At 38.9% G+C, this 24,597-nt stretch overlaps 2 protein-coding genes across 3 annotated transcripts; both read left to right on the top strand.

Moving 5' to 3' along the window:
• Positions 1-208: 208 nt before the first annotated feature.
• On the top strand, positions 209-3,014 carry snrpe (small nuclear ribonucleoprotein polypeptide E). The gene is made up of 5 exons (XM_004069041.3): positions 209-431; positions 1,617-1,643; positions 1,726-1,788; positions 2,480-2,558; positions 2,839-3,014. Exons 1-5 carry the CDS (start codon positions 378-380, stop codon positions 2,892-2,894), a joined length of 279 nt encoding a protein of 92 aa, XP_004069089.1. The 5' UTR covers positions 209-377; the 3' UTR covers positions 2,895-3,014.
• Positions 3,015-3,447: 433 nt separating this feature from the next.
• On the top strand, positions 3,448-18,105 carry LOC101172972 (cell division control protein 42 homolog). 2 transcript variants are annotated; one of them, XM_023955110.1, is made up of 6 exons: positions 3,448-3,575; positions 9,864-10,014; positions 12,071-12,143; positions 12,272-12,381; positions 12,472-12,669; positions 16,856-18,105. In XM_023955110.1, exons 2-6 carry the CDS (start codon positions 9,910-9,912, stop codon positions 16,943-16,945), a joined length of 576 nt encoding a protein of 191 aa, XP_023810878.1. In that variant the 5' UTR covers positions 3,448-3,575; positions 9,864-9,909; the 3' UTR covers positions 16,946-18,105. The 2 variants fall into 2 exon arrangements, with proteins under 2 accessions (XP_023810878.1, XP_023810879.1); XM_023955111.1 differs by lacking the exon at positions 16,856-18,105 and adding an exon at positions 14,431-16,510.
• The last annotated feature ends 6,492 nt before the right edge of the window (positions 18,106-24,597 follow it).

Raw genomic sequence — 24,597 nt, 5'->3', positions numbered from 1 at the left:
AATAAATATGTACTGAAACAGACGTTGACAAAAAATATGGTGACTCAAAAACAACTTAATTATTAAATTTAGCCTTTTAATTGGTACCAGATGTGTTTTCATACTTTTTATAAGTCATAATTAGTCTGCATATTTGAAGGATTTCACACTGAACGTAATTTTTGACCAAATATCAAATTGTGCAGTATTGACATCCTGCCTGTAGGTGGCGCTTGTTCGGTGAAGGGAAACCTTTCAGTGCAGGAACCGGATGCGGAAAGAAACCCGCCATTAAGGCAACTTGGCATCGTGAGCTGAACGTTGAAATCATTCAATTGTAAAAGGCAATATTTCTTTAACGAAATACTTCTTGCGTGTCTTTTTTGCGTGTGAAGAGAATGGCTTACCGAGGACAAGGACAGAAGGTGCAGAAGGTTATGGTGCAGCCCATTGTATCCTTTCTTTGCTGTTAGCATTTGTTAGCAGCGATGCTAATCGGTTATTTCTCGTGTTTGCTCATCGGTAAACTGTATTCCTTTTTTTTCTAGGTACTACATGACTTTCTAAATACATTGGAATGCATATTTACTGACTTTTTTTAATTTCAGTATTGAAGCACGTATTTTTCTGTTTATCGATCAAATTTAAGCACGACGTTGTACTTCGAAAGAAATTGAATTTGAAACAAACATTTTTAGCATTTTCTAAACGTACATAGCAATATGATGGGTTATCAATTTACTATTATACATTTTACAAAAATACGTTTGTTTAATTGGAAAGAAGAAAACAATGACACGTTTACCTTTGGCAGAGTTTTCTTTTAGTGAAAAAAGAAGTCAACAATCGAGATGTTGCACTTAACGACTTAAACTAATAATATTAGTTAAATGCACTACTTTGGTCTGATAATTAAATGTTCTTTTGATTTGTTGTAACAATTGGTCATATTTTGTAGTTTTTTATTTGGTTTTTAACTTAACTCAAGTTTGTCCCTGTGAGTGTGTGAGACCTGTTTTCTTATTTTTCTTGATTATGAAGTGACATGTCATCTATAAAAAAATAAAAAAGATGTTAAAGAAATTAAGAATACCATTAAAATTTGACTCGTAAAAAAACCCCTAACAAAGTCAATAAATAAGAGAAAATCTAATGCCAGAACCCGTTTTAAATCCATTTTTAAGCGTGTCTTCAGTTGTTTTGACATGGTTGCCCTACAGTTTACGTTATAACGTGGATACATCAGCAGAAGTTAAATAGTAAACTGTAAAACTCTAGAACAATTGCAGAATTTCTGTAAGCTGGTAAAAGGCATAACTAACGTTAAAAGACCGCCGATAATACTTCAAAAATAGATCAAAATGATCTGAGTGGGACTTTCGAGCAAATTCTGCGTCATCCATAGCTTTATTTCATCATTTCGGTCATGTAATTGGTTTGTGAAGTCCTTTTTCACTGGCTTACATTGAAATGTATGACATTCACTGGTATTTAACAGGATCTCAGCTCTCCGGTTAAAGTGCAAAACAGTTTGTGTCACTCTACTGAAATTGAAATGACTAGTTCATGTTATTTGAAATATCTTCTGTAACATTGAAACGGTTTAGACATGTCATTTCCTTGACTCTGTTCATCAGAACCTCATTTTCAGATACCTTCAGAACGTGAGTATTGAAGGCTCTTGCAGGTTCACCTTTTGTCTCGGTGGTGACTGAAATACTGATTCGTGTCATCTTTGCTTTGCAGCGCTCACGAATCCAGGTGTGGCTTTATGAGCAGGTGAACATGCGGATAGAAGGCTGCATCATTGTAAGATTTCTCTTTATTTTACTTTCACAGTGTTTGTTAACTTTCCAAATGTGTGCCACAGTTACTTTAAAACTGGTATAGACTGTAAAAACGATCGACGATTCCAGGTTTTCCTTCTCCGCTCCAAAAGGGGGAACAAGAGAAAGTTTGAGAACCACTGACCTAGCATTTTAGTTATTTTTTTTATTGGAGCTTGGTAAAAGTTCTTAATGGCTGGTGTTAGATCCACAATAATCAACTTAAAACTGTTTTGCAGAAATTTTTTCTACGACTATTTTGGGGCTCTGTTTTAGCTGCTTTTGCAGCGGGCACCTTTCTTACCAGTAGAGCAGAACTCTGCAGCTGATTTAAAAATGTATTTGAAAACGGCAACAAAAAAAACACACACTGGTTCAGACTCACAATACAGTAGGTAAATGATCAATGAGAACAGCATAATGACAAACTAAGCATGAATTAGGAGACCAATTGAAATTGCCGGTCCTACACTCTTGACACTTTAATCTATTTTCAGAACATTCTCGGTGATCTTTTAACTATGATTATGCTGTTTTTAGCCGAAATAAAAACAAACAACCTGTGCCGTTTTCTTGGGGGGGAAAAACCTTGAGAGCCTGAATTTAAATGAATCCAAACAGCTTCAGTTATGAAAGTAGTTAATTGATTATTTCCTTTTTATTTTATTTTCCAGGGCTTTGATGAGTACATGAACCTGGTTCTAGATGATGCTGAGGAGGTCCACATGAAGACCAAGAACAGAAAGCCACTGGGTAAGACTCTTTAGCTTGTTTAATTTGTTAAATTTCAGTTACTATTTTTTGATCTTAGCAGTTATTAGAACAGCTTTATTTATTTATTTTACAATGAAAAATTTGAATATTCTTTGTATTTATTAACATGTACTGTTAGCTTTTGTTTCTAGAACTGCTGTAACAAAATATTTGTTTGAGGAAAACATAGAAATATTTTTCCAGTCAGTATTTATTTGTTATACACTCAGGAATGTCAGTTTTTAAAATGTCAAGATAAATTTCTTTCCTTGTTTCACAGGTCGGGTTATGTTAAAGGGCGACAACATCACCTTGCTGCAGAGTGTCTCTACCTAGTGACACCAGTGACGACTGCAGATCCTGTCTTTTTTTTCTGTTAACTGCTTACGATTTTATGCATAAATGTGAGTTTCTCTACAACCTTTGAGAATAAATGGCTTTGTTTTTTTCCAGAAATGTTTTCTGTGTGTTTATCTAAAATTTAACTGTATTGTAATATCTGGGTCACGGCTCGTACTGCCATCTAGTGGCGCACAGCATTAGTACAACCGGCATTTAGGTCAAATTTGGAATCCAAAGAATGAAGTTCATCAAAAAGCGACAAATAACTAAATGAAAGATGTATACAGATATGTAGTTTGTGCTAGCCTTCATTAATTTTTGTGATATATATATATATATATATATATATATATATATATATATATATATATATATATATATATATATATATATATATAATATAAATATATTATATAAATAATTCTGTATAGTGATTATTATTAAATTCACTGCAGTGATTAAATGCATCGTACGTTAAGTTAGAACAATTTTTAAATCGTATTTGAGAGTTTTAATTTACACCCGTTTCTAAAATTACGAGCACTTTCAAGTTTAGTCTGAATGTGGCCATTCGACGTGATGACGTTGTACGCAACCGCTCCCTGTTTTGATGCCTGGGAAGCCCCTAGTACGGAGCCGACAACGCCCGGTATTGAAACCCAAACATAAAACACGGTAGGGGGAATTATTTGTATTTTTATGTCGTTTCCGTGGTTTGTATTAAGACCAACATCACAGTGTATTAGAGTTTATAGGTGATGTTGGCTAAAATCACCTAATTGTGTCATTCAGCATCCGCTAAGGTTAGCGGTACCGCTTAGCAGGAAGCTAATTGGGAAAGACCATCTCTGGCTAGTTGTAGAAATAACAATCAGGTTATCGTGTCATAAGTTAATATACTTCTCATTTGTATGAACTGCTTATACCCCAGCAAATTAAAATGTCTTTTACTGGCTTAAAATGATAGTCACAACTAATTTAGTTGTTACTCTGGCCTGACGCGGTCAGTTAGTTTGAGAGCAAAATCAAACATGAGACGGTCAATGAATCTCAGCTGCCTGTCGGTCCCAATCAAGGACATGTTAAGTTCCAGTGGAGGAGTTGGAGAACGGTATTGAGTTTAGATGGAGCAGTCGCCGTTATTTATTTTTAATTTTTATTGTGGTTTCCGCAGCCGGCAGGAAATAGGCCAAATTGAGGCCGAGGATTGGGCCCTGGTGGGGGCCAAGCAAGGTTTAATACGAACCACCAGCCTCCAGGCTGCTCTGTCTGTGACGTTTGTTGACCCGGAGAAATGATCAATACTTTATTGGGGAGAATGGAACAAACAATTATATATCCCCCACTTGTGATCATTTGAATTTTTTTATGACAAGCTATTGACTTTAAAATAAGAATTTTATATGGTTCTACACAGAATAAATTAATTTAAATGCTGCCATTTTTATAGTTTTATTTCAGAGGATGTTGTTTACCATTCAGTGACAGTATTTTACAAATTAAAAGCATTAATGCTCCCATGATCTACTAATGCTTCAAGTTCCACATGAATGAACCTAGCTGGATTACTACTGGACTTGGATGTCTTAACCCACAAATGTCTGGATTAAGGCTGGAAGCAGACGCTTGTCGGTAGCCTGGTGTGGTCTTTAGCACCGATTTATCAAGGCATTTAAATTTATTGAAAAACTGGCTGTTACGGGGAGTTTAATACAAAATTATTAAAAAATAATGTCATTTTTCACTCACAATTTTTAATCATTGTCCCAATTTAAAATAGCTATTTGTCATAAAGTTCTAGTGTAAATGTCTCCCTATTCACTTACCAAGATTATTTACTCTACTTAAAGGTACTTATCCCATTTTCTTTATTCTACATTATATTTGTTATTTTGAAATTAAGTTTATAACAGTATCTTTGAGTTTTTGTTGAATCAACATTTGCAGCATTAAAAGAAAACGCTATAACCAGAAGTGTAATTAAGGCTCAGTCCTTTATATAGGTTTATTTTAGTTTTTAAAAAGCTAAGAAATTAAAGGCTGGCTAAAGGTACGGTGAAAAAATGTCTCAGCTGAACGTGCTGGCAAGAAGGCAGTCCACAGCCATTAGGTTGTGTGTTAATTCCAGTAGCTTCCTGTAGGAAGTCACATTATTCAAGTCTCATTAATCTGTCAAAGAGCACTCACTGGTCTGCACTCATAAACATTTCAGGCAGTAATAGTTGGTAAAATACTCCGTAATAGTAAATGCATTTCTGTACGATAATGTGTCATCTTAAATTATATATGCTTCATGTTATAGAAGCTGGCTATAGGGGGTCTTGCAGCTGAATGTCTCTGCGTGTTCCCCTGCTTTTGTAAGCCTTCAGCTGAGTGTCCCCTGGTCTGCCTTTGGCTCCCCACCCCCACTCTGTGCTGCAGAGCTCTGCAGTGGCTTAGCGCTGACGACGTACAGTGACTTGTGGAGAAGAGGCACAAATTCTGTGGCTCCTTTGAGTAATGTCGTCTGCAGCGACTCAAGGCGATTTGAAGCATTAATGATTGAATAGATCACATCCCATTTGCTTCCTGGTCAAATATTGTGATCCCTAGTCTGAATTGGGGTTTAATCAATTTCACTTATCATTAATAAAAATAAATTTGAATGACTTATATTTTTTGTTGAGTAATTAAACAGTCTGCTGGCATTTTCAAATTCCCACTCCAATCTTTTGATCTGTTGTGAAAAGGCTCCTAGTGGTCTGTTAATGATGATTATCCAGTTATCGCCAAAATCAAAAAAACGTGTCGTTTTCTAGGACATAGTTTCTCCAGAGCGGCAGAAGTTCATTAGAAATTTGATCCGAGTTGTTAGTGGGATTATTGGGGCGCAGCAATACTGCCTCACCTTTCCCTCCCCTCTACACTCCCACTAGCTTACGTCTCACAACCCCTATCCAACATTACAAGAGCAACAAAAACAGCAAGCAATATTGGAGCTGTCTAGCTGCACAATTTTGAGCCAGAAACCAGCTCAGATGAGGAAAACAAAGCCGTGTATGGATCTAGTCGTCTACAAGTGAATGCATTAGAATGGAGCACTGCAGTGTATTTTTCTACATAATACGTAATACTACGTAACAATCATTTTCAAGCATAACTTTTTGTCTAATCCTGCCTGATACATAATGATTTAAGTAAAGAAATTCTCAGAAATGCAATTTTTATCCATTTTTTTTTAAATGTATGTCCTCATCATCAGAATAATGCCACAATAACTTGTTACAAACACCATTTTCAGGTCTTTAACAAGTAGCTTTCTATCATTCCTTCCTTTTTGAATCACAGTTGTGTCCTCAGCCATCGACTGCATGTGTGCTTATGTTGCCAAAGCAGACTTGTAATTTTTCTTTTTAAATTCTAAACTTGACATGTAACAAACCAGCTGTGCTAAAACAATCTTATGGCAGCTTGAAGTATTTAGGAGGGCGGTCGACCTCTGATCGGAAGTTTACGGTTTCGATATTCACATTTGAAGTGTCTTCGGGCAAGTCACTGAACCCCACCTTACCTCTAGGGAAGCCATCAGTGTGTGAATGGGACTGTAACTGTAAAGTGTGGTACAGGTGAATGCCATTTACCGTTTAACAAATCAAATAAGCAAACGTGAATCACACGTTCAAATGAAGTGCAAGTCCCAGCCGTCTCTGTAGAAACACAGAATGATCAGTAAAAGCAGCAACTTGTGTAATCTTTACTTGATCATTTTTTCCACTCCAGTTGCACAGTGCAGCTTTGTGCCGTTGAGGGCTAAAGAAAAGCTGGAGTACAGAACCGAGCCATTGTTCCTGTAATAAACGGGAACTCTTTTCTGTCAAATGACGGCATCTAAACCAGCCTGTTGAGGCCACTGTAAAGCATTTTATTGCTTAATCTACTTGCAGTAGAATCACTGATGCTTTGAGTCCTGCTGAAATCATTCATTCATTCATCTTCTTTACCGTTTATTCCCTTTCGGGGTCACGGGGTTGCCGGAGCCTATCCCGGCCACTTGGGCGTAGGCAGGGGATGCCCTGGACTGGTCGCCAGTCTGTCGCAGGGTAGAATATCCTCAATCACACATCCATTCACTCTCACACCTATGGACAATTTAGAGTTGCCAATCAACCTATGAAGCATGTTTTTGGATGGTGGGAGGAAGCCGAAGATCCCGGAGAAAACCCACGCATGCACTCCACACAGAAAGGTCCCCCGTTGATGTGTTTTTCAAGTCCCCCAGCCAGGACTTGAACCGGGGGCATTCTTGCTGTGAGGCAAGAGCGCTAACCACTGCGCCACCATGCTGCTGAAATCAAGTATTCCAAATTGTTCCCTTTTAGTCAAAGATTGAGTATTTTTAAATCTAGAATTATAAAAATACGTAAAGCTTTATTTTTTTTTTATTTTTTTTTCTAATTTAAATTTTTTATTGAAAAAGCACATGATAAATTTTATATTGCATTGATAGACTACAATGTTCTTGCTTTCTCAATGTTAAATAAATATAGAACAAACATGTGAGAGAGCTGGGATTTTCAACAATTTCAGTGACATTTCACATAAAGTCTGATCTACTTGACATATTCTGTCCATTTAGACGGAGCAGTGTAAAAAACATCCAGTTGTTTTTGTAGAGAGAAATTCTTTCCATTGTATGAATTCTTTGTACAACATCAAGGCAGTCCTCTATCATTGGTTGTTCAGTTTTAAGCCTTTTTCTGGTTAATGTTTTCTTACAATAAACACGCACAATGTAGAGCAATTTCTATTGCTTTTGTTGTTCAGGCCATAAGAACACTATTTTAGCTAAAAATAGACTTTCAAAGGACAAGGGGAAGACAATAGAAAATACATTTTGCAGATGTTCATGCATGTCAGACCAGTACTTCTTTACAACCACACAGTCCCAAAATATGTGGAAGTCATTGGCTCCATTATTACCAAACTTCAACATTTACTGCCTGTTCAAAGCTTTATTTTATTTTTACTGTATAAGTTCTTGAAATGCATACTAAGATAAACAATAAAGATGAATATTTACCAAACAAGACTGTTCAAATGAAATCTTTTGGCAGCTTGTAGGAAAAGGCTGGGATCTCTAATTACAGGTTTGAGGTTTTTTTATTTTCCTTCTAGAACATTTTGGTCACAGCAGGATTGAACCTCGATTTCTGAGACATCCGCCCAACTCTCCAACAGAGTATAATATCTCTGATGTTAAAAGTTTAGAGATTCATTGATTTTTATTCTCAATTTTTTTCAGTGTGTGGTTTATGGTGATGTTGAAAACCAAAACAAAAATGTAATGTTATCAGTTTGGTATGGCACATTAAATGCTGTATTTACTGCTGATTGCTTATGAATAGATGGTTTGACTTATCCTGCTCTATTAAAATTAAATACCTGTGACCCTCCGTGCTCACAGACCACTAATGCTGACACCAACACAGTGGGGGCGCTGTTTACTCTTGTTCACAGTGGGTCTTCTCCCAGGCTTTCTTTTCCTCCAAGATACAATTTCTATTTTTATATTTTGTTGTATTCATAAAGTCGAGGTGAATATCTGCAAACTTGAGTGTGTTTTGGGAGGGCGTTCAATTATTTTTGCAGCAGACATTTAACTTTTTTTGTCATGTTTGGAGGTATTTCTCATAATCTGAACGATCTCATTCCCTCCCTTTACTATTTAGAGAACTAATGTAGGCGTCTCTAGAAAAGAACAAAACCATTGCGATTACAGTAACCAAATATTCTGTCCATTCAGGTCAAATAGAAAAAAATTCAGATTTTGAGTTATGTCTAAATAAGAATAGTGGTTCATTGTTTTGTTTTCTATTATATATTAAGCAATTGTAATGTTATTATTGTCTCTCTGCAAGTATTGATTCCATTTGTTTGGAAATGACCTTTGTAACCTTTTTTTCACATTACGAGTGCAGATGGCTGCTGTTGTGCCATGCATTGGAGCAACTCGCATCTTAAAACTCGGATAAACTTTTGCTTTATGAGAGTCTGTTCTTGGTGTTTAAAAGACAAGTAAACTCTGCTCTACAGATTCTTTGAACAAAGCACTTAAGGCAAAAAGGTAAATATAAAAAAAACATTAAATAGGTCAAAACACTTAAAGACCCACTTTGATCATCTTTTAATCTATTGTAAAAGTGTTCCCAGTGGTCTTATATTTAGGAATTTGTCATTTTTAGCCAATATTGTAAAAGTTGTCATTTTCTGGGTCATAATTTCTGCAGGGCAGCAGTAGTTTATTAAAAATCCACCTCTGAGTTGTTTGTGTGGAGCAACCCCTTCTCCTCCCTCTTGCTGAGAGCCCTCTGTTTACAGGCTTCCCCGCTAGCTTACAGCCCCTTACAACCACAACCTAACATTACTGGTGCAACAAAAATGTCGAGCGATTATGAAGCTATCCATCCGTACAGTTTTGAGCCAGATTCCAGTTCAGGTAAAGAAAACAAGGACGTACAATGATCTATTTGCCTGCAGGTGGATGAATCAGAATGGAGCAGAGCAGAGAGCCTTTGGCCCACCCAGCGTTTTTTTCTATGACACAAATATTTTTCTTTTTAAACAGCAATTTTTCGTCTTCTCCTGATTCACAAGGATTTCACAAAAAATTACAAAGAAATTCAATTTTGAGCTTATTTAAATATATGTCCTCCATTATGTAAAAAAGTCCATAAGAGCATGTTAAAAACACAATTTTCACTGGAATGAAACAATGCAACAATAACAAAATAACAGTTTTATACTAGGGCAAATGCTTTTAATGTCATACATGGTGCAAAAAGGGAAAAGGTTCCCTTCTTACTGGACCGGAGTACCTCCAGGAAAAGTTGATCAGCTAACCTAAAGCATGATGCTGGAGTGCATGGAGAGAGGCGCTCAGAGAAGTGCTGCAGTCCAGATAAAGCCTGACTTTTTTCTTTTCAGTTCCAGATCCAGATTGAATGAGTTGTGAAGACTTGAAAACTCAGCTATGCAGACCATCAAGTGTGTTGTCGTCGGTGACGGTGCGGTGGGTAAAACCTGCCTGCTCATCTCTTACACCACCAACAAGTTTCCCTCTGAATATGTTCCAACGGTGAGTCTTCCTGAACAATGACCCAGAGTTTTAATATCAGAAAAAATAAAAAGTACAGGGTTGTTTGGAAAACAGCAGTTGAGTGTTTTGGAGTTTTAATGCGCTCAGATATTCTAGATCAGCATGATTTTTATAGTATGTGGGAATAACTCTTGCAATAAATTCGTTTTGCCAGTAAAGAATCCTAGTTTTTATCTTTTAAATACAACTTTCTTTTATTTTGAAGTCAAACAGACCCACTCTGTTTCCTCACTGGGTCTTTTTTGTAAAAAGTAACTTTCCAAAAACATTTATTTTTTGTTAACGCTGCCGGTTTGGGGGTTTCAATTGAGTGGTCGCAGGGGTTGACATAGCCCAGAAATTTGCACTGGCCCACAGGGCCAGTAGGTTTTGAAAGTTACTGGCCCTGCCTGAAAGTTACTGGCCCGACACTGCACACAGCTCCGCATGTGCTTGCAACTTTAGGGGGGTCCGGGGGCATGCCCCCCCGGAAAATTTTAATATGGGGAAATTTGGTGCATTCTGGTGACATCTAGCACTTATTTATACACTTTTCAATTACTGAAAATAGAGCATATCAAACTTAAATCTGCTCTAGTCTGTTTCAGATGTTTTGAAGAGAGCACTGCAGTGAAGTAGGTAACACTAGTTAAGAAGTTTTCATGCTGCCCAGGGCTCCAGACTAACTTTTTTCACTAGGAGCACAGTGGCCCCCAACTGAAAATTTTAGGGGCACAACCAGAAAATTTAGGGGCGCATACCGTAAATCAACATGCTAACCAAATCTACTAATTTCCACTGTATTACTATTAATAAATACTTTAATAATAGATGCAAAAATTACAATGTGCCGTTTGAAATTCAGTGTCACATTTTATTCTGCACTTTTGAAAATGCAACAAGGTAAACTGACAAAAGCATCGCTGTCACGATACAACGATACAAGCGGTGTTGTATCGGAGATTTTATTTTTAGGCCATATCGCCCAGCCCTACTTTAGTTAATTAAATTAAATAATTGAAAAATTAAATAAAATTAAATTACTGAGATCATTCGGCTAACTAGAAATACTTACTGCTTACAGTGTTGTAAAGAAAAAGAAAATTAAGTAGTTTGACATTATACTCCATTTGAGTCTGAGATTCAGGTATTTGGAGTTGCCTTTGATTCTTTAACATTCAGCTTAAAGCTTAGTGCATACAGTTTCATCTTCAATGCATTCATTAAATATCTTGCTGTCCATACTACTAATTCCACCCGTCACTCCATCTAACACATTCCTATCTATTCCTGCCATGTCTTCCACATCTCTGACATGCTTCAGTGTCTCTTCAGTGACGGTGTTGGATTTATGATCATCGCGGTGAAAAACCACCAGGGGGCGCGCTGATATGTGTGTCAGTTTAAATATATCTGCCTAAAATGTAATAATAACCCACTGGCTTGTTCCTTCGCTCTTGCTGTTTAACATTGTTTAGTATTGAATTGTTACATTCAATAAAGTTTGAAAAAAAAAGTAGAGTGAGCGCGTGCCGCGTGGTGCTCGGCAGCGACAGCCGCGCGCGCAGACGGGAGAGGAGGAGAAGAGTGATAAAAGGTTTCCCATAGAAACCCTTGAAGTCTGAACACAGGACTAGCAGAAAAAGTGAATTATAAAGACGAGGTAAATCTACACGTTTTCGCAAAATATACTTTATTGAAAAAGGTGAAAAATGTATTAACCGTTAGATATTTTAGTGGCCCGAGCGGACAAGTAAAAAATAAAGTCTTGTGGTCCGTACTGCTCGAAAAACAGGACCGGGCCAGCGGACAAATGGCTATGTCGAGCCCTGGGTCGGAGCAGCCGCTTTAAGACAGTAGTGGGTGGTTTTTTAACATGAGACCGAGCAACTTGACATGCGTCAGGAATGAGTCAAATGTGGTGTCCAGTAGTCTTCCAAAAATAAAACTTCCTTCAGAATAAATAAATAAAATGGGAAAAATGTAGGTCATGTTTTGATAGTGATCTGTCCTGTTTCTGTGAGACGTCAGCTGACTCTGCTTTGTTGTGTTTCAGGTCTTTGATAACTATGCTGTAACTGTAATGATCGGCGGTGAACCCTACACCCTGGGCTTGTTTGACACAGCAGGTATGTCCACATTTTGTCCATCGCTTCATTTTGTAATTTTTTGAGTTTGTGTTTTGTCTTTGAGTTTTTCTGTCGTTTTCTGATTTTCCAGAAACTTACTTGGGTTTGTTTTTGTTTTTTTCTACCAGGTCAGGAAGACTATGACCGGTTACGTCCTCTGAGTTATCCGCAGACAGATGTCTTCCTGGTCTGTTTTTCTGTCGTGTCGCCGTCCTCCTTTGAAAACGTCAAAGAAAAAGTGCGTCTGTTAGAAACCCTTTGTCATCAGGATCGCCCGGTGTCTGTTTAAACGCAGAAAACCTGAAGGTCATGTTGTGTCTGCTCTCAGTGGGTTCCAGAGATCACCCATCACTGTCCAAAGACGCCCTTCCTGCTAGTCGGGACTCAGATTGACCTGCGGGACGACCCCTCCACCATAGAGAAGCTGGCCAAAAACAAGCAGAAGCCCATAACCCCAGAGACGGCCGAGAAGCTGGCCAGAGACCTGAAGGCTGTGAAATACGTGGAGTGCTCCGCCCTCACTCAGGTACCTGCAGAGTCAGATGAACTCCCTCTGTTAGGAGTGGCACTTCAATAAAGAAAGTGGAGGAAAGAGGCGCGTCCCCTTCAGGCTCAGTGTTGCTGCAGCTCCGTCTCCCTCTGCATGTTTGGTTTGGAGCCGGAGTCCACGCTGTTTTTCTGCTGTTTACTTTGAGCTTTCAGTCAGATTCAGACCCCATCTTCCTTTGGCTTTTGCATGGCAGAGTGTTTATGTTTTTATACATTCATTCATTCATTTATCTTTTAAACCCGTTTTGTCACCAAAGTACAAATTTTCAAAAATCCTGTGAAATTGCTTTTTCCAGGGATGTCTCGATCTGATCGCCCGATGACGCAGTTTCAGACTCGATCAAAATCAGATGTTGTATCCCGATCAGGGATTGGTTTAGTGTTTTAATTTCATTAAAATGATCCTTATCATCATCGCATTTAAATACTCTAGTAGAAGTCTGCATCTCACGAATGGATCACAACATTTTCTTGCTGTAACACAAAAGACGGCGCTGGTTTTAGCAGGAGGCCAACAAAAACAGTGAGGTAGTTACATATTCTGACTTCTGGTCTCAATAACTCTTGATGAATGTTTTAATCTGACAGCAAGTGACGATTGGTTTATTAAGCTAAGGCGGCTTTAGGTTGATGTCTAGAAATGGGCGACACCCACAAAGAGTGAAAGGTGGAGCCTCAGAGATTGAGTCATCGGGCTTCCAGGTAGAGAAACAAACTACAAAAATAACTTGTATTTAATTAAAAAAAAACATTCATTAGTGTGCCAAAGGTAATATATGATCATCTTTATGGATATAGTTTACTCTGACAGGCCCTTTAAATGCTGCCTTATTATTATTATTTTTTTTCAAATAGCATCTGGAACCCTGAAGCAAATTTATTGAAAACCAAAAACGGCGTCGCAAATGTTAATTTTTTTTCCAGTATTTGGAACAACCACTTGATTATTTATAAAAATGTAAGAACAGAAACAATCGCTCAGAATATGCAGTGACCTGAGCTGACCGACTGCTGATGACGTTTAATCCAGAATGTGTTCATAACCATATCTGGGGTTGAAAACACACTTTAAACATGGATAGAATCAACTGTAAATGGATGATCATCAGCATCGGTTGATATGAAATCTCACTATTTCCTGCTTCCACTCCCAAGTAAACAATTCTTTCATATGTCAAAAGAAGTCACTAAATCTTAAAAAGCAGTGATAAAAAACAGTAATTTAAATTTTCTTCCTTAACTGAAAAAGGAGAAACTTCTTCCTTCTCCAGTGAAGGAAAACAAGAGCTTAGAGACCAGTTTTTGTTTATTCCTGTTTATAAATGTGGTTTAAAGGTTCAGCTTTGGTTCTTTCATCTGAACCAAACCCTCTTCGGGTTTGCTCCACATCCTTCTCCTGGTGTCCTGCTTCGGTAAACCCTCCCTCCTTCAGAATGCCGGCACCATGCATGCTCCTTCCCCCTCTTCCTCCTCCTCTTTCCTGGCAAAAGACTCCCTAGATTTACACTCCAGTCCTCACTGAGGAGGTGGCCATTTAAAGACGGCTGCCGTCCGTGTAAGCGTCACGTTTCAGGGCGAACAATGGCGTTCCTCCGCTGCTTCCTTCCTCCTCGGCCATGAGGACAGCCGCTGATGTCATTTCCTGTTTCCTGCTGGGATCAGGTTTCAACCTCCACCTGTCTTCCCATTAGCCTCCTCTAATCACGCTGCTCTTCTCTTTCCTGTCGTTTTCTCGTAGCGGGGGCTGAAGAACGTTTTTGACGAGGCGATCCTCGCCGCCCTCGAGCCGCCCGAGACTCAGAGACAAAGGAAATGCTGTGTATTTTGATCTTTGTCTGCTGCTGCATCATCTCCCTCCTCTTCTCTGCATTCATTAACCCCTTCCTGTTTCATTCCTTCATCCCGATTTTAAGTATTCATGGCGTTCTCACTTTGTCAATCTTCGCTGGCTTGTCCTCTGAAGTCGCACCTCGACTATTCTCTGAGTTTGAGTCGCCTCCTTTGGTTGCTGGGAGCAAATCAGCATTTTCTGGGGCTTCATTTGTTTATTTATTTTAACAGAAATCAAAGTAAAAGGAAATAGGAGTGTTGCCATGGTGACATACAGCTCCCCTCTGGTCATACAGATGAACTCTGCTCGAAAACTGCCCTTCTCTGAGGTTTTCAGCTGTGAATCAAATTCAATCTTCTCCTAAAACGTTTTGGAAATGTAATGAGTTTTATTTAGAACAGAACTAAAAACACAAAAATATGCTAAATTACAGTTAGAGAAGCAGTTTAGTGGAAGACTCGGGGATCAAAGATACCTTCTTTAACAAAACAAATGAGCAGGTCATGAAACAAGCTTGTGGGCACGGAATGGGATTTTGGGGGGAAACTATAACAATAAACTTAAGCTGCAGCTTTCTTAGCAAAATGTGACCAATCGCAAAATCACTAACAAAAACTCTTCATGTTTACTGTTTAGGTATTTACAAAAAGAGTGCTGATCATCAGGAATACGCTGTTCCATTTTTACTTAGTTCACTCATATAAAAGTAAAATTCCTTTCAATTTCAAATAAAAATATGTACGATCCTCTCAAGAATTTGAAAGGAAATCCTTCATGTAACCAAGTTTGCAAACCTGCAGTTAGTTTTTGTCACTTTCTTGTCAATAAAGAGAAGTCTAGCTTTCCAGTATTGGCCAATTAGATTGCAGTTTAACAGTTATCAATGTGTTTTAGGGTTGGTGCTACAACGACAAAGGCTTCATAAATGTCAAACTTTGTCACGGTGGGTTTACGGTTTGAGGCGGGAGGCTGCAAAGTCACTGCTGTACTCTAGATGGGTTAGGGTCAGAGGTCAGATCCAGTTTTTCATGGGTCTGTGGATCAGATGTGGATCAGACTCATGTTCAAAGTGTCGACTGTAGATGAGACCTGGGCCGAGTGAGTATGACGTCACCCAAATCAGTAAGCAGTGATTGATCCAAGTGGGTCTGGGTCAACATCTCTGTGGCAACCCCTCTCACCAATCAGGAGTCAGCTTGTTTGAAGTCCACACCCCTTCCACTGGAAGAATCTGTCAAATGTTTGAAAGTTGGGCAGGCGGGCGCCTCCTACTTATATTGCAGCATTGGATTGGTCAGTTTATAACTTGAATAACTTAGTTAGGAAAAAATATCATGAAAAACAGTTAGGATTAGCAAGAACGAAAAGACAAAGGTAGCAGAGCAAGAACGATTAGTCTGACATGACTGAGTCGTAGCTGTTTATTTCTTTATAGAAGTCGATGGGATTTTGGCTTCTTGGAACCAGCGGGTACTTCCTGTTTGGAATGGGAGGAGGGAGGGGTCACTCAGTCCAGTTTTCATATACAGTCAATAGATCAGAGTTTTGGAGGAAAGTAGTATTTTTAGCTATAATTACCACGTGTGGCCCCACCCACTTTCCCATGTTGCATTTTATTTAGTTCTTTTTTTTGCCTTCTTGTAGAAAAGGGCTTAAACATTCAAACTAATTTGATTTCTAAAGACTTTTTTAACTTAATGTCATGAATACAATTGTATTTTTTCCGTGAGTACTAATCTGTTTGGAGCTCTTATGGATTTACTTTTATTCTGAAAGGCAGAGTCTTCAGTAATCAAAATGTATTGAAAGAGTTACTAAGTGTAATGTTTTAGATCTATTGACAGTGAGCTTTTATTCAGACTTCCTCTGTGTGACAGTGGAGCCACAGCTGTGTGTGTGTGTGTGTGTGTGTGTGCGCGTGCGTGCGTGTGCAGATAATAATCATATTGTCTTTAAGTGGTTGTTAATAAAGTTGATATGAACTGGCTCTTCTCTCCGACTTCCTTCTTTCTTTGGTTGCTTGTGCGTCTGTTGCTTCAGATCATGTGACAGTCCAGTGACTCTTCACAGAAAGCCTGCGTGTTTGTGTGCTTGTGTTGTGTCCGTGTTGCTGCATCAGGGCTCGTTGCTCGATTTTCCTCCACTTTCTGGTTTGATGTCATTTCAGCTGCACTTAGACTCAAACAGGTTTCTGTTGGAATATTTTGTTTTGATCGGGAAATTTTTATTTTTTCTGTGTCACTTTAAATAAAGTGTTACTGTTTTTTTTTCTTCCTCTTTTAGTTTGTGTCTTTGCTGCGCCCCCTCATTGTTTGTGTGTTTGTGTTCACAGAAAGGCCTAAAGAATGTGTTTGATGAAGCCATATTGGCTGCTCTGGAGCCTCCCGAGCCCAAGAAGAAACGCAAATGTGTGCTGCTATGAAGGGCTTTGCCGTTTTCTGAGCACACACACACACTCACACACATGCACACATAAACACGTATGAATCTGACATGGACCCCCCCCACTCCGGGTTCTGCTCTGCTAAGGCTGATTGACTGAAGTTTCATAAAACTCTGCAATAAATCGAAGCTTCACCCTAAACTTTAGAGGCCCCCTCCCCTTAGATGTCTTCAGCTGACTGGTCAGGGTGCCCCCCCACCCCCCCACCGCCTGCTGGGCGGATTTCGTGCTGCTGTTCCCGTCGCCTCGGTCTGTCAGTGGTCTCCTCGTCTCGCCGCCACCGTTCTTTCCCAGCACTACTCCAGACGCGCTAACAAGACTTGTAGTGTTTTGTTTTTGTTTGCCAACACCCCCACCCATCTTTTTTTTCTGAAGATGTTTATTCCAAGTAGAAAAACACGGAACCACTGAGGAGCCGCTGAAGGAGCTGTTCTGACGCCGCGGCTGCAGATGGATTCTCCGGTTCCCATCCATTGGCCTTTTTAGCAGCAGGGAACTTTTAACAGTGTTAGCAGAACAAGTGGTGTTTTGTGCGTTTTTATTTCTTTGTTCACGTCAGGGACCAGCAGGGAGGGGGGCACAGCAGAGCACCACCGCCCCTCCTCTCTTTTGGAGCGTGCCCAGAAGGTTTGGGCCCACTCAGACTCTGAATGAGGTCTAACAGATGTAATTATAATTTAAGCTGGCTCTCTGTTAATGTAGGCTCCAGTTGTTTTACCAAAACAAGAATTCCTTTGATACTTCTGTTTGTGTTGTCTTTTTAATTAATTATATATATATATATATATATATATAATATCTCAATATAAATATATTAAAAGGTTTAATTCACTCCTGTTTCATTTCAGAGTCAAAACTTTTTTAGCTGCCAGTTTTACACCAAGAAACCCTCTGATTGGTTGAAGCCGATTCAAAACCTCTAATGGCAGAGAGACTGTTTGCTGGAGATGGTTTGTGGTTGGTCGGTTCTTGTTTTTCTTCCCATCGGTGGCTCACAGTCGGGTTCATATCCAGCCCAAGTCAGTATGATTATTATAACCTGTTGTTTTGGTGCAAAACCAAATGCTTTGTCTAAGTTTGTTTTCTTTGTATATGCATTCTTTTCATAAATATTAAACTTATACCTTAATTGCCTTTAACTCTTCTCTTTTGTCTTTATATTTACTTCATTTTTTAATTTGTTTTTACTTTTTTACATTTTTATTACAAAACTTAAGAAGTTGTTCGCCATGCAGCCAGCAGGGGGAGCTCTTTGATAAAAGATCAATTTCTGATTTCACTGCAGAGTGAAACTTATCAGTTGAAGATTTAGTTTGAATTAATGAAAAACTTGTTTTCTTTCGATTTACTGTAATTTTTTATTTACCAAATTACACTATTAAACTTTTATATTAACTTCATAGGGATGTATGCATATTAATGTATATAAAATGTGCCTTATTTCTTTCATTGATGAGGTTTAGACAAAGGAAATGTTCCTGCTTTATTCCTCATGCTAGCTGTACACTAAAATAAAAAACAAACAAATCTGTGCATGAAAGAGATGCTGGTTTAATATCCTGTCTTTGGAGGATCAAAGCTCTGATACCAGAGGAACCTGCAGCTGCTGATTGACAGAAACTCTGAAGACCTGCAGAACGTTGATGCCACAAAGGTTTCCCAATGTTAAAAAATAGCTATACAGTCAGTCATCAAATAATTATTGGTTACTTAACAGAAAACCTAATTGTTTTCTGATATTTGATAACTTTTTTCTAAAAATGGGATAAAACCAAAATCTGAGAAAAATGTTGACTACCCTAGAATCTTATTTTCTTTTTTTTACCTGGAGGTGGAGCTGCTTCATCGTTCTGCTGCGGAAATTCTCTTTTAGAATTTTCTTTTCTTTAAAAAAAAAAAGACGGAATGGTTCAGCAAACCGTCCAGGTCAAGAAGCTGTACACAACCATCACACTCCCACCACCATGTTTGACTGTAAGTCTACAAATGTAACTTTCCGTAAAGTTCTTCTGTTGTTTTATATCATTATTCTGTATTATTTTTTTCAAGAAGTTAATGAAGTTTTGGAGATAATCCAGATGTTCGTGTCTAATGTTCTTTTTGCTACATATATTTTAACTTTGGTTCTTTTTCTTCTAATTTTGGTTCTTTGGAGTTTAAAAAAAACGTAGCCATGAACTTTTAGAACGTTGTGCTATCTGGCTTGTCGTGAACTTTGTTTCTCATCTTTGGTTTAGTTTTCCAGATGGATTGCAACCGTTTTCACCTTTGATAAAGAACATCTAAAGATCTTAACGTCGTCTATAGGATGGGTTTACTCTGAGTCCATGTTCTTCAGGATCTGATGGTGGCGTTCAGCAGAAACTCTGGAATGTTGACAGATAGTTTTCCTTCAGCTCAGACAGATGTCCCGAAATTCCTCAATCTGCAGGGATGAGGGCAATATCCCAGCCTCGGTGACCCGTTTATCTGCTGCAGGTGACTGTGAGGGATTTTTCAGAGCTGCCCCCCATCTCCACCACCATATGAGGTGTTCATGCATTCCCTGCGTTTCTGGAGTGCTGTCTGTCAGCGCCTTCTTCTGCTAAAGAGCCGCTGACAGCCATTAATTATCACACAGGCTGAACGAAGGGGCATTCCTCCTGCTGAAATATCCGACAGATGCGCCTCTGCATCCACATGGAGACACCACCTGCTCCACCCGCTCTTCATCTCATCCATCAAATGTATACGCATGTGTCCTCCACAAGCAGGAGACCCAAAAGCAGACTGTTTGCGTTCTGCGCTGACGCAGACTGCTAAAATTCACACTGAGTCCTATCAAATCTTAGCTGAGAATCAGATGTTGTACCTGTTGCCTCAGCTCTGCACATCTGCTGCTCGTCTGTTTGTGCAGGGAATAAATCTCCTTTTTTCAGTTTTGATGTTGCGGTTGCTCGGATCTCTGCTGCTTTTGAGGAAAAGCAGCTCTGACCGAATCCAGAAACCCACGTTTCCCCTTTCGATCTTTTTGGAATTCAGGGATTCTCACCCTGTGACCCGGACAGGATGGATTAGCGAGCTCTGTCTGCTGTCTGACGAGTGACCCTCACCTTTTTTCTCCTTTGAAATCCTCCTAAAAGACACCAGATCCACCACTCAACCACTGTCTACATCCTAGATTAAGGTTTTGCTCTAGATCTCTTTCACCTCCTTCACAGGATTGAATCTTTTTGTTTTTACGCGTCTTGGTTGAGAAAAGAAATAAAAACGCATCAGAGCACCAGCAGTCTTCTTCTCGATCCATTCATCTAAATCAGCAGGACAGCACTTTCAGGGACTTTGAGTTGTTGCTGAGACATGTTTCTTAGGATCTTTCACTTCACCTTCATTTCCTGACCTTAACCCATAAAAACCCAGACCCATTTTTTCATAAAAAGAAAATTGTGGACCACAGAATCCATTTCGGATATTTCTCTGTTAACCTGATGTTACCATGGGTTCTTATGGGTTAACACAAACAAGGAAGTTCAGAAAGTTGCAGAAAATCCCACAATGGAGCAAGTCTCAATGTGTTCAAACTAGGGACGTAAAAGACACAGATGCATATCAAACTGGTTATGAGAGTAACAGCAGTATCGGTTCAAAACCACAGATACACACACAATTATGTTGGGAAAATAGTATCACAGCGATCAGATGCAACTATGGGGCACCCTGGATTTTACGGTGCATCATCAATGAATGGTCTATTTTTAGATGGATCTCATATAAGGGACAATGAACTGTAATGTCATTTTCACACCTTTTAGAATATGATGTTCACACTGGACCTAATACTAGTGCATTTAGCTAAAGTTGGAAGAGGCTTGAAGCGAAATGTCGAAATAGTGCAAATCTGGCGAATCTTGCTGCAGGCTTTTTCTTTCACAGCTCTATTCCGATATATGAAAGACTGGATGTCATACAATTCCTGCCGGGCACAAACCAGGATTATTGTTTCTCCGTCATTATCAATTTTCCAATGGTTAGCACTTTCAATTCCTTTATCAAAGGTCAAAGTTCAACCTGGTTTAACTTTCAACTCATGTTGGATGGTCGCGCCTTTCATATGTTCAGCCCAAAATGGACATTTTTTGTTTGAAACATGTTTAAAACAGACATATCCTGCTGAAACAAACATTACTGTGACTATGCAAACTCCCAACCTTGTTAATTACAAATAACAAAAACACACATCGGCACGTTAACGTATTTACAATAACACCTAACCTTGTAGCAACTGGTAGAAAAAAAACAGACATTTTAAAAGAGTGCCATGTACCTCTCAGAATCGCTCCAGCATCAGTAAACACAGCCACATTTAAGACACTCCAGATTTTAAGGCGCACTGTCATTTTTAGAAAAAAGTTGTGGCTTTTAAGTTTGCCTTATAGTGCAGAACAGAACTGGCCACAAAGCTGAATCTTTTAGGTTTCAATTCGTGGACCATGTATTGAGATGCGCATGAAATCATGTGAGAAGGAAAGATAGAAAATCCTGGTTAAAACATACACACTTACACTTAAAAAAAAAAACTTTTATACTGTTTCATACGGAGCCCGTGTCCTGACATTAAAAAACTCAAATAAATCTCGTTCCCACAGATTAATATCTTGTTCCCTCAAAGTAATATTTTGTTTGCATGAAACAATATTCCGTTCCCACAAGATAATATTCAGTTCCCTCGACATAATTAATTCGTGCAAATAAAATCATTAATTCGTGCTGTAAATCTATGACGTGAATAACAGGATAAATGATCAGCTAGTTAGCATGTAGCCTAATAGCCTTCGAATGTAAAGCGACTGCTAAAGAGTATGTTAATAAAACACAAGTCCTGAATATTATTATTCCTATTCGACCCTAAACTACAATATCAGCTGTCTGTCTGTCTACCGGCCAGCCAGCTGCCCGAATGCTGGCATGACAAGCAAAAGAGCTCCGCGGCGGAGCTAGTAGGAGCTATGTCCGGTGAATCGTATGGCAAAACAGCAAGCCTAGGTATCAAAAATCTTATGATATTTTTCTTATATTCATTGAGACAATAGTAAATTGATCATTCTTGTTTTTCTTTTTCCTTTCTTGAATGAATGTGGGTCACAGAGACACGGAAGTTACCGCTAAAAGTGGCTTTTGGCCGGACGGAGAGCATATCCTTTCTTATGAATGACTCATGACGTGAATAATTATTCCGTTCGCACGAATTAATGATTTCATTTGCACAAATTAATTATGTCGAGGGAACGGAATATTATTTTGTGCGAACAAGATATTAATTTGTGCGAACAAGATATTAATTTGTGGGAACAAGATATTAATCTGTGGGAACTTTCTTCCTCTTTCGGCTTCTCCCATCAGGGGTCGCCACAGCGAACAAGTCGCATGGTAAACTTGGCAATGTTTTACGCCGGATGCCCTTCCTGACGCAACCTTCTCAAACCGGGCTTGGGACCGGCACAGAGGTAGAGAAGGGAACAGGGAGCAGCCCGGAGTCGAACCCTGGTTTCACGGACGGAAGCCACCGCAAACCAGCACGAGCTAAACCGGCTCGCTATATTAATCTGTGGGAACGATATACATATATTAATTTTTTAATGTCAGGACACGGGCTCCGTTTTTTCATTCTTTTTTCACGAGAACTCTGAAGAAGAGGAAAGGTTTCTGAGGAAAAGCTGAAAAGCATTGAAAGAATGTCTTTTTTAATCTTCTTAGAGGAAAATGTTTCTTGTGCTAAATTGACAAAATAGAAGACAAACTTCCATATTTTAAACAGGTAAATTAATGGCCTTCAGTTGCGTGAGCAGCTTGGACATGTCACTAAAGAACTCAGGGTTCTGCATCTTTAATCGTTAGAATCCCCAACCTGAGAAATCCAACTCCAGGTTCTGGGTCCTCAGCATAGATCACTCTTCTAGATATCCAACCACCTGCAGACTTTCCTTTCAGCCTCAATGACGTATTTGCTGACTTTTCTTTTCTGTTTTTTCCTAAATGCTTAAGAAGTACATGTTCATACAGCCTTGTACCTTTACCTATAGGATTATGGTTTCACACACAAAACCTAAAGTTCACATTTTAGTTCAAGTTAGTACAATTTATAAACTTTTTCCATAGTGATGGAACAAAAAAAGCTTCAAATACCAAACGTTGATTTTGGTTTGTTGTAGAAACCTCTGAGAAACAGCTGCTGTTTTACTTTCCTCCAAATGTATTTTCAGTTTTAAAACAATGAAAAATTAAATCTTACCCATATATGCTAAACTTAACCCTGGAGAACCCCCAGGGTCAAACTTGGCAGCAGGTTATTTTTATTTATTTAGTTATTTTACTTTTTTCTATTTTTTTTCTTTTTCTTTATTAGCTGCAGTTAACCCTTTAACATCGCAGATGTAAAAGGTGATACCTGAATAACACATATTCTTTGACATACCGTTACTCTTGGAACATTAAACGTGAATCCGCTGATTCTGACTCGGAGAAAAGCGTCTTTTCTCCGAGGCAGAATCCACTGGAATTACTTTAATTTCGTAAAATGTTGAAAAGTTACAGTAGTTGAAAGAATGTCAACACTGGAGCCAAAGCTCTGGTGGGAAATAGTTAATTGCTGCTACTCTAAATGAACAAACAAAACAAAAAGTCAAATTAACTGTAAAAGCCCAGGAGAAAATTTTTATTTGGTCCTTTAGGGTAAAAAAAAAAAAAAAAGAACTTGTGCAAATCCTTTCAAAATTCAAAGATAATAGAAATGAAACACAACCTGCATACAACAGTTCCAGCTACAACAAGTGACGTAATGCTGCCATCTAATGTTTGGTGGTGCTTTTACAGACACATCGGTTAAGGCTTGTTCCCCCATAAAATCATGATCCATTTTCAAAACTAAAGAAACCTGATGGTGAAGATACACTAAACAGCCTTCTGACAGCCATCATGCAAGGCCACCACTGGTCAATGCGAGGATTATTTTTGACACGGTGGTTTGCTGAAAGATAACTGATACATGTAACACACACACTCTAATCTCCATCACCCACCTGTGTAAGCTATGGATGAGGGGCTGTTTTTATTGTCCAGGTGTTTAAGGGAAAGTTCTCGTCATCTCAGGTGATGACAGGCTTCCAACCAAAGGAAAATGTTTGTGTGCAGAGATAATCTCACACAGATCGTACCTACCAGCATTCAGAAACTGAGCTGCAGCACCCAGGACATGTTCCATTCATCTTTTGCGTTTCTCCTCTCACCTGAGTCCATCCTTATCTGATGTCTCCACTTGGATAAAAAGGTCTACAGAAAGATCTCTGATAAGCTCTTGTGTGTACAGAGTAAAAATGGTAAAAGGTGGATACTTATATGGTACTTTACTATATTTCAAAGGTCCCTCAACCTCCTTGCCCAGCCAACCTCATCTGGATTGGATTGGGTCCAATGAGCTTGTGTGTTCCATGGCTCTCCCAATTTGATTCACAGCCATCATGATGCCTTTACTGCCACATTTGTGATGTTCTAGATGGCATTTTGTTTGGGATTCCCTCTACTCCCAGCATCTTAAGTGCTCTTAGGATAGATTAGTTGGTGTAACATTCAGAAAGATCGGCAAGATTTCAGAGTCA

The sequence above is a fragment of the Oryzias latipes genome, chromosome 5 (genome assembly GCF_002234675.1).
Source record: "Oryzias latipes chromosome 5, ASM223467v1".
Taxonomy (NCBI): domain Eukaryota; kingdom Metazoa; phylum Chordata; class Actinopteri; order Beloniformes; family Adrianichthyidae; genus Oryzias; species Oryzias latipes.
The sequence above is the reverse complement of the archived record's forward strand: the minus strand, read 5'-3'. Positions and strand labels throughout refer to the sequence as shown.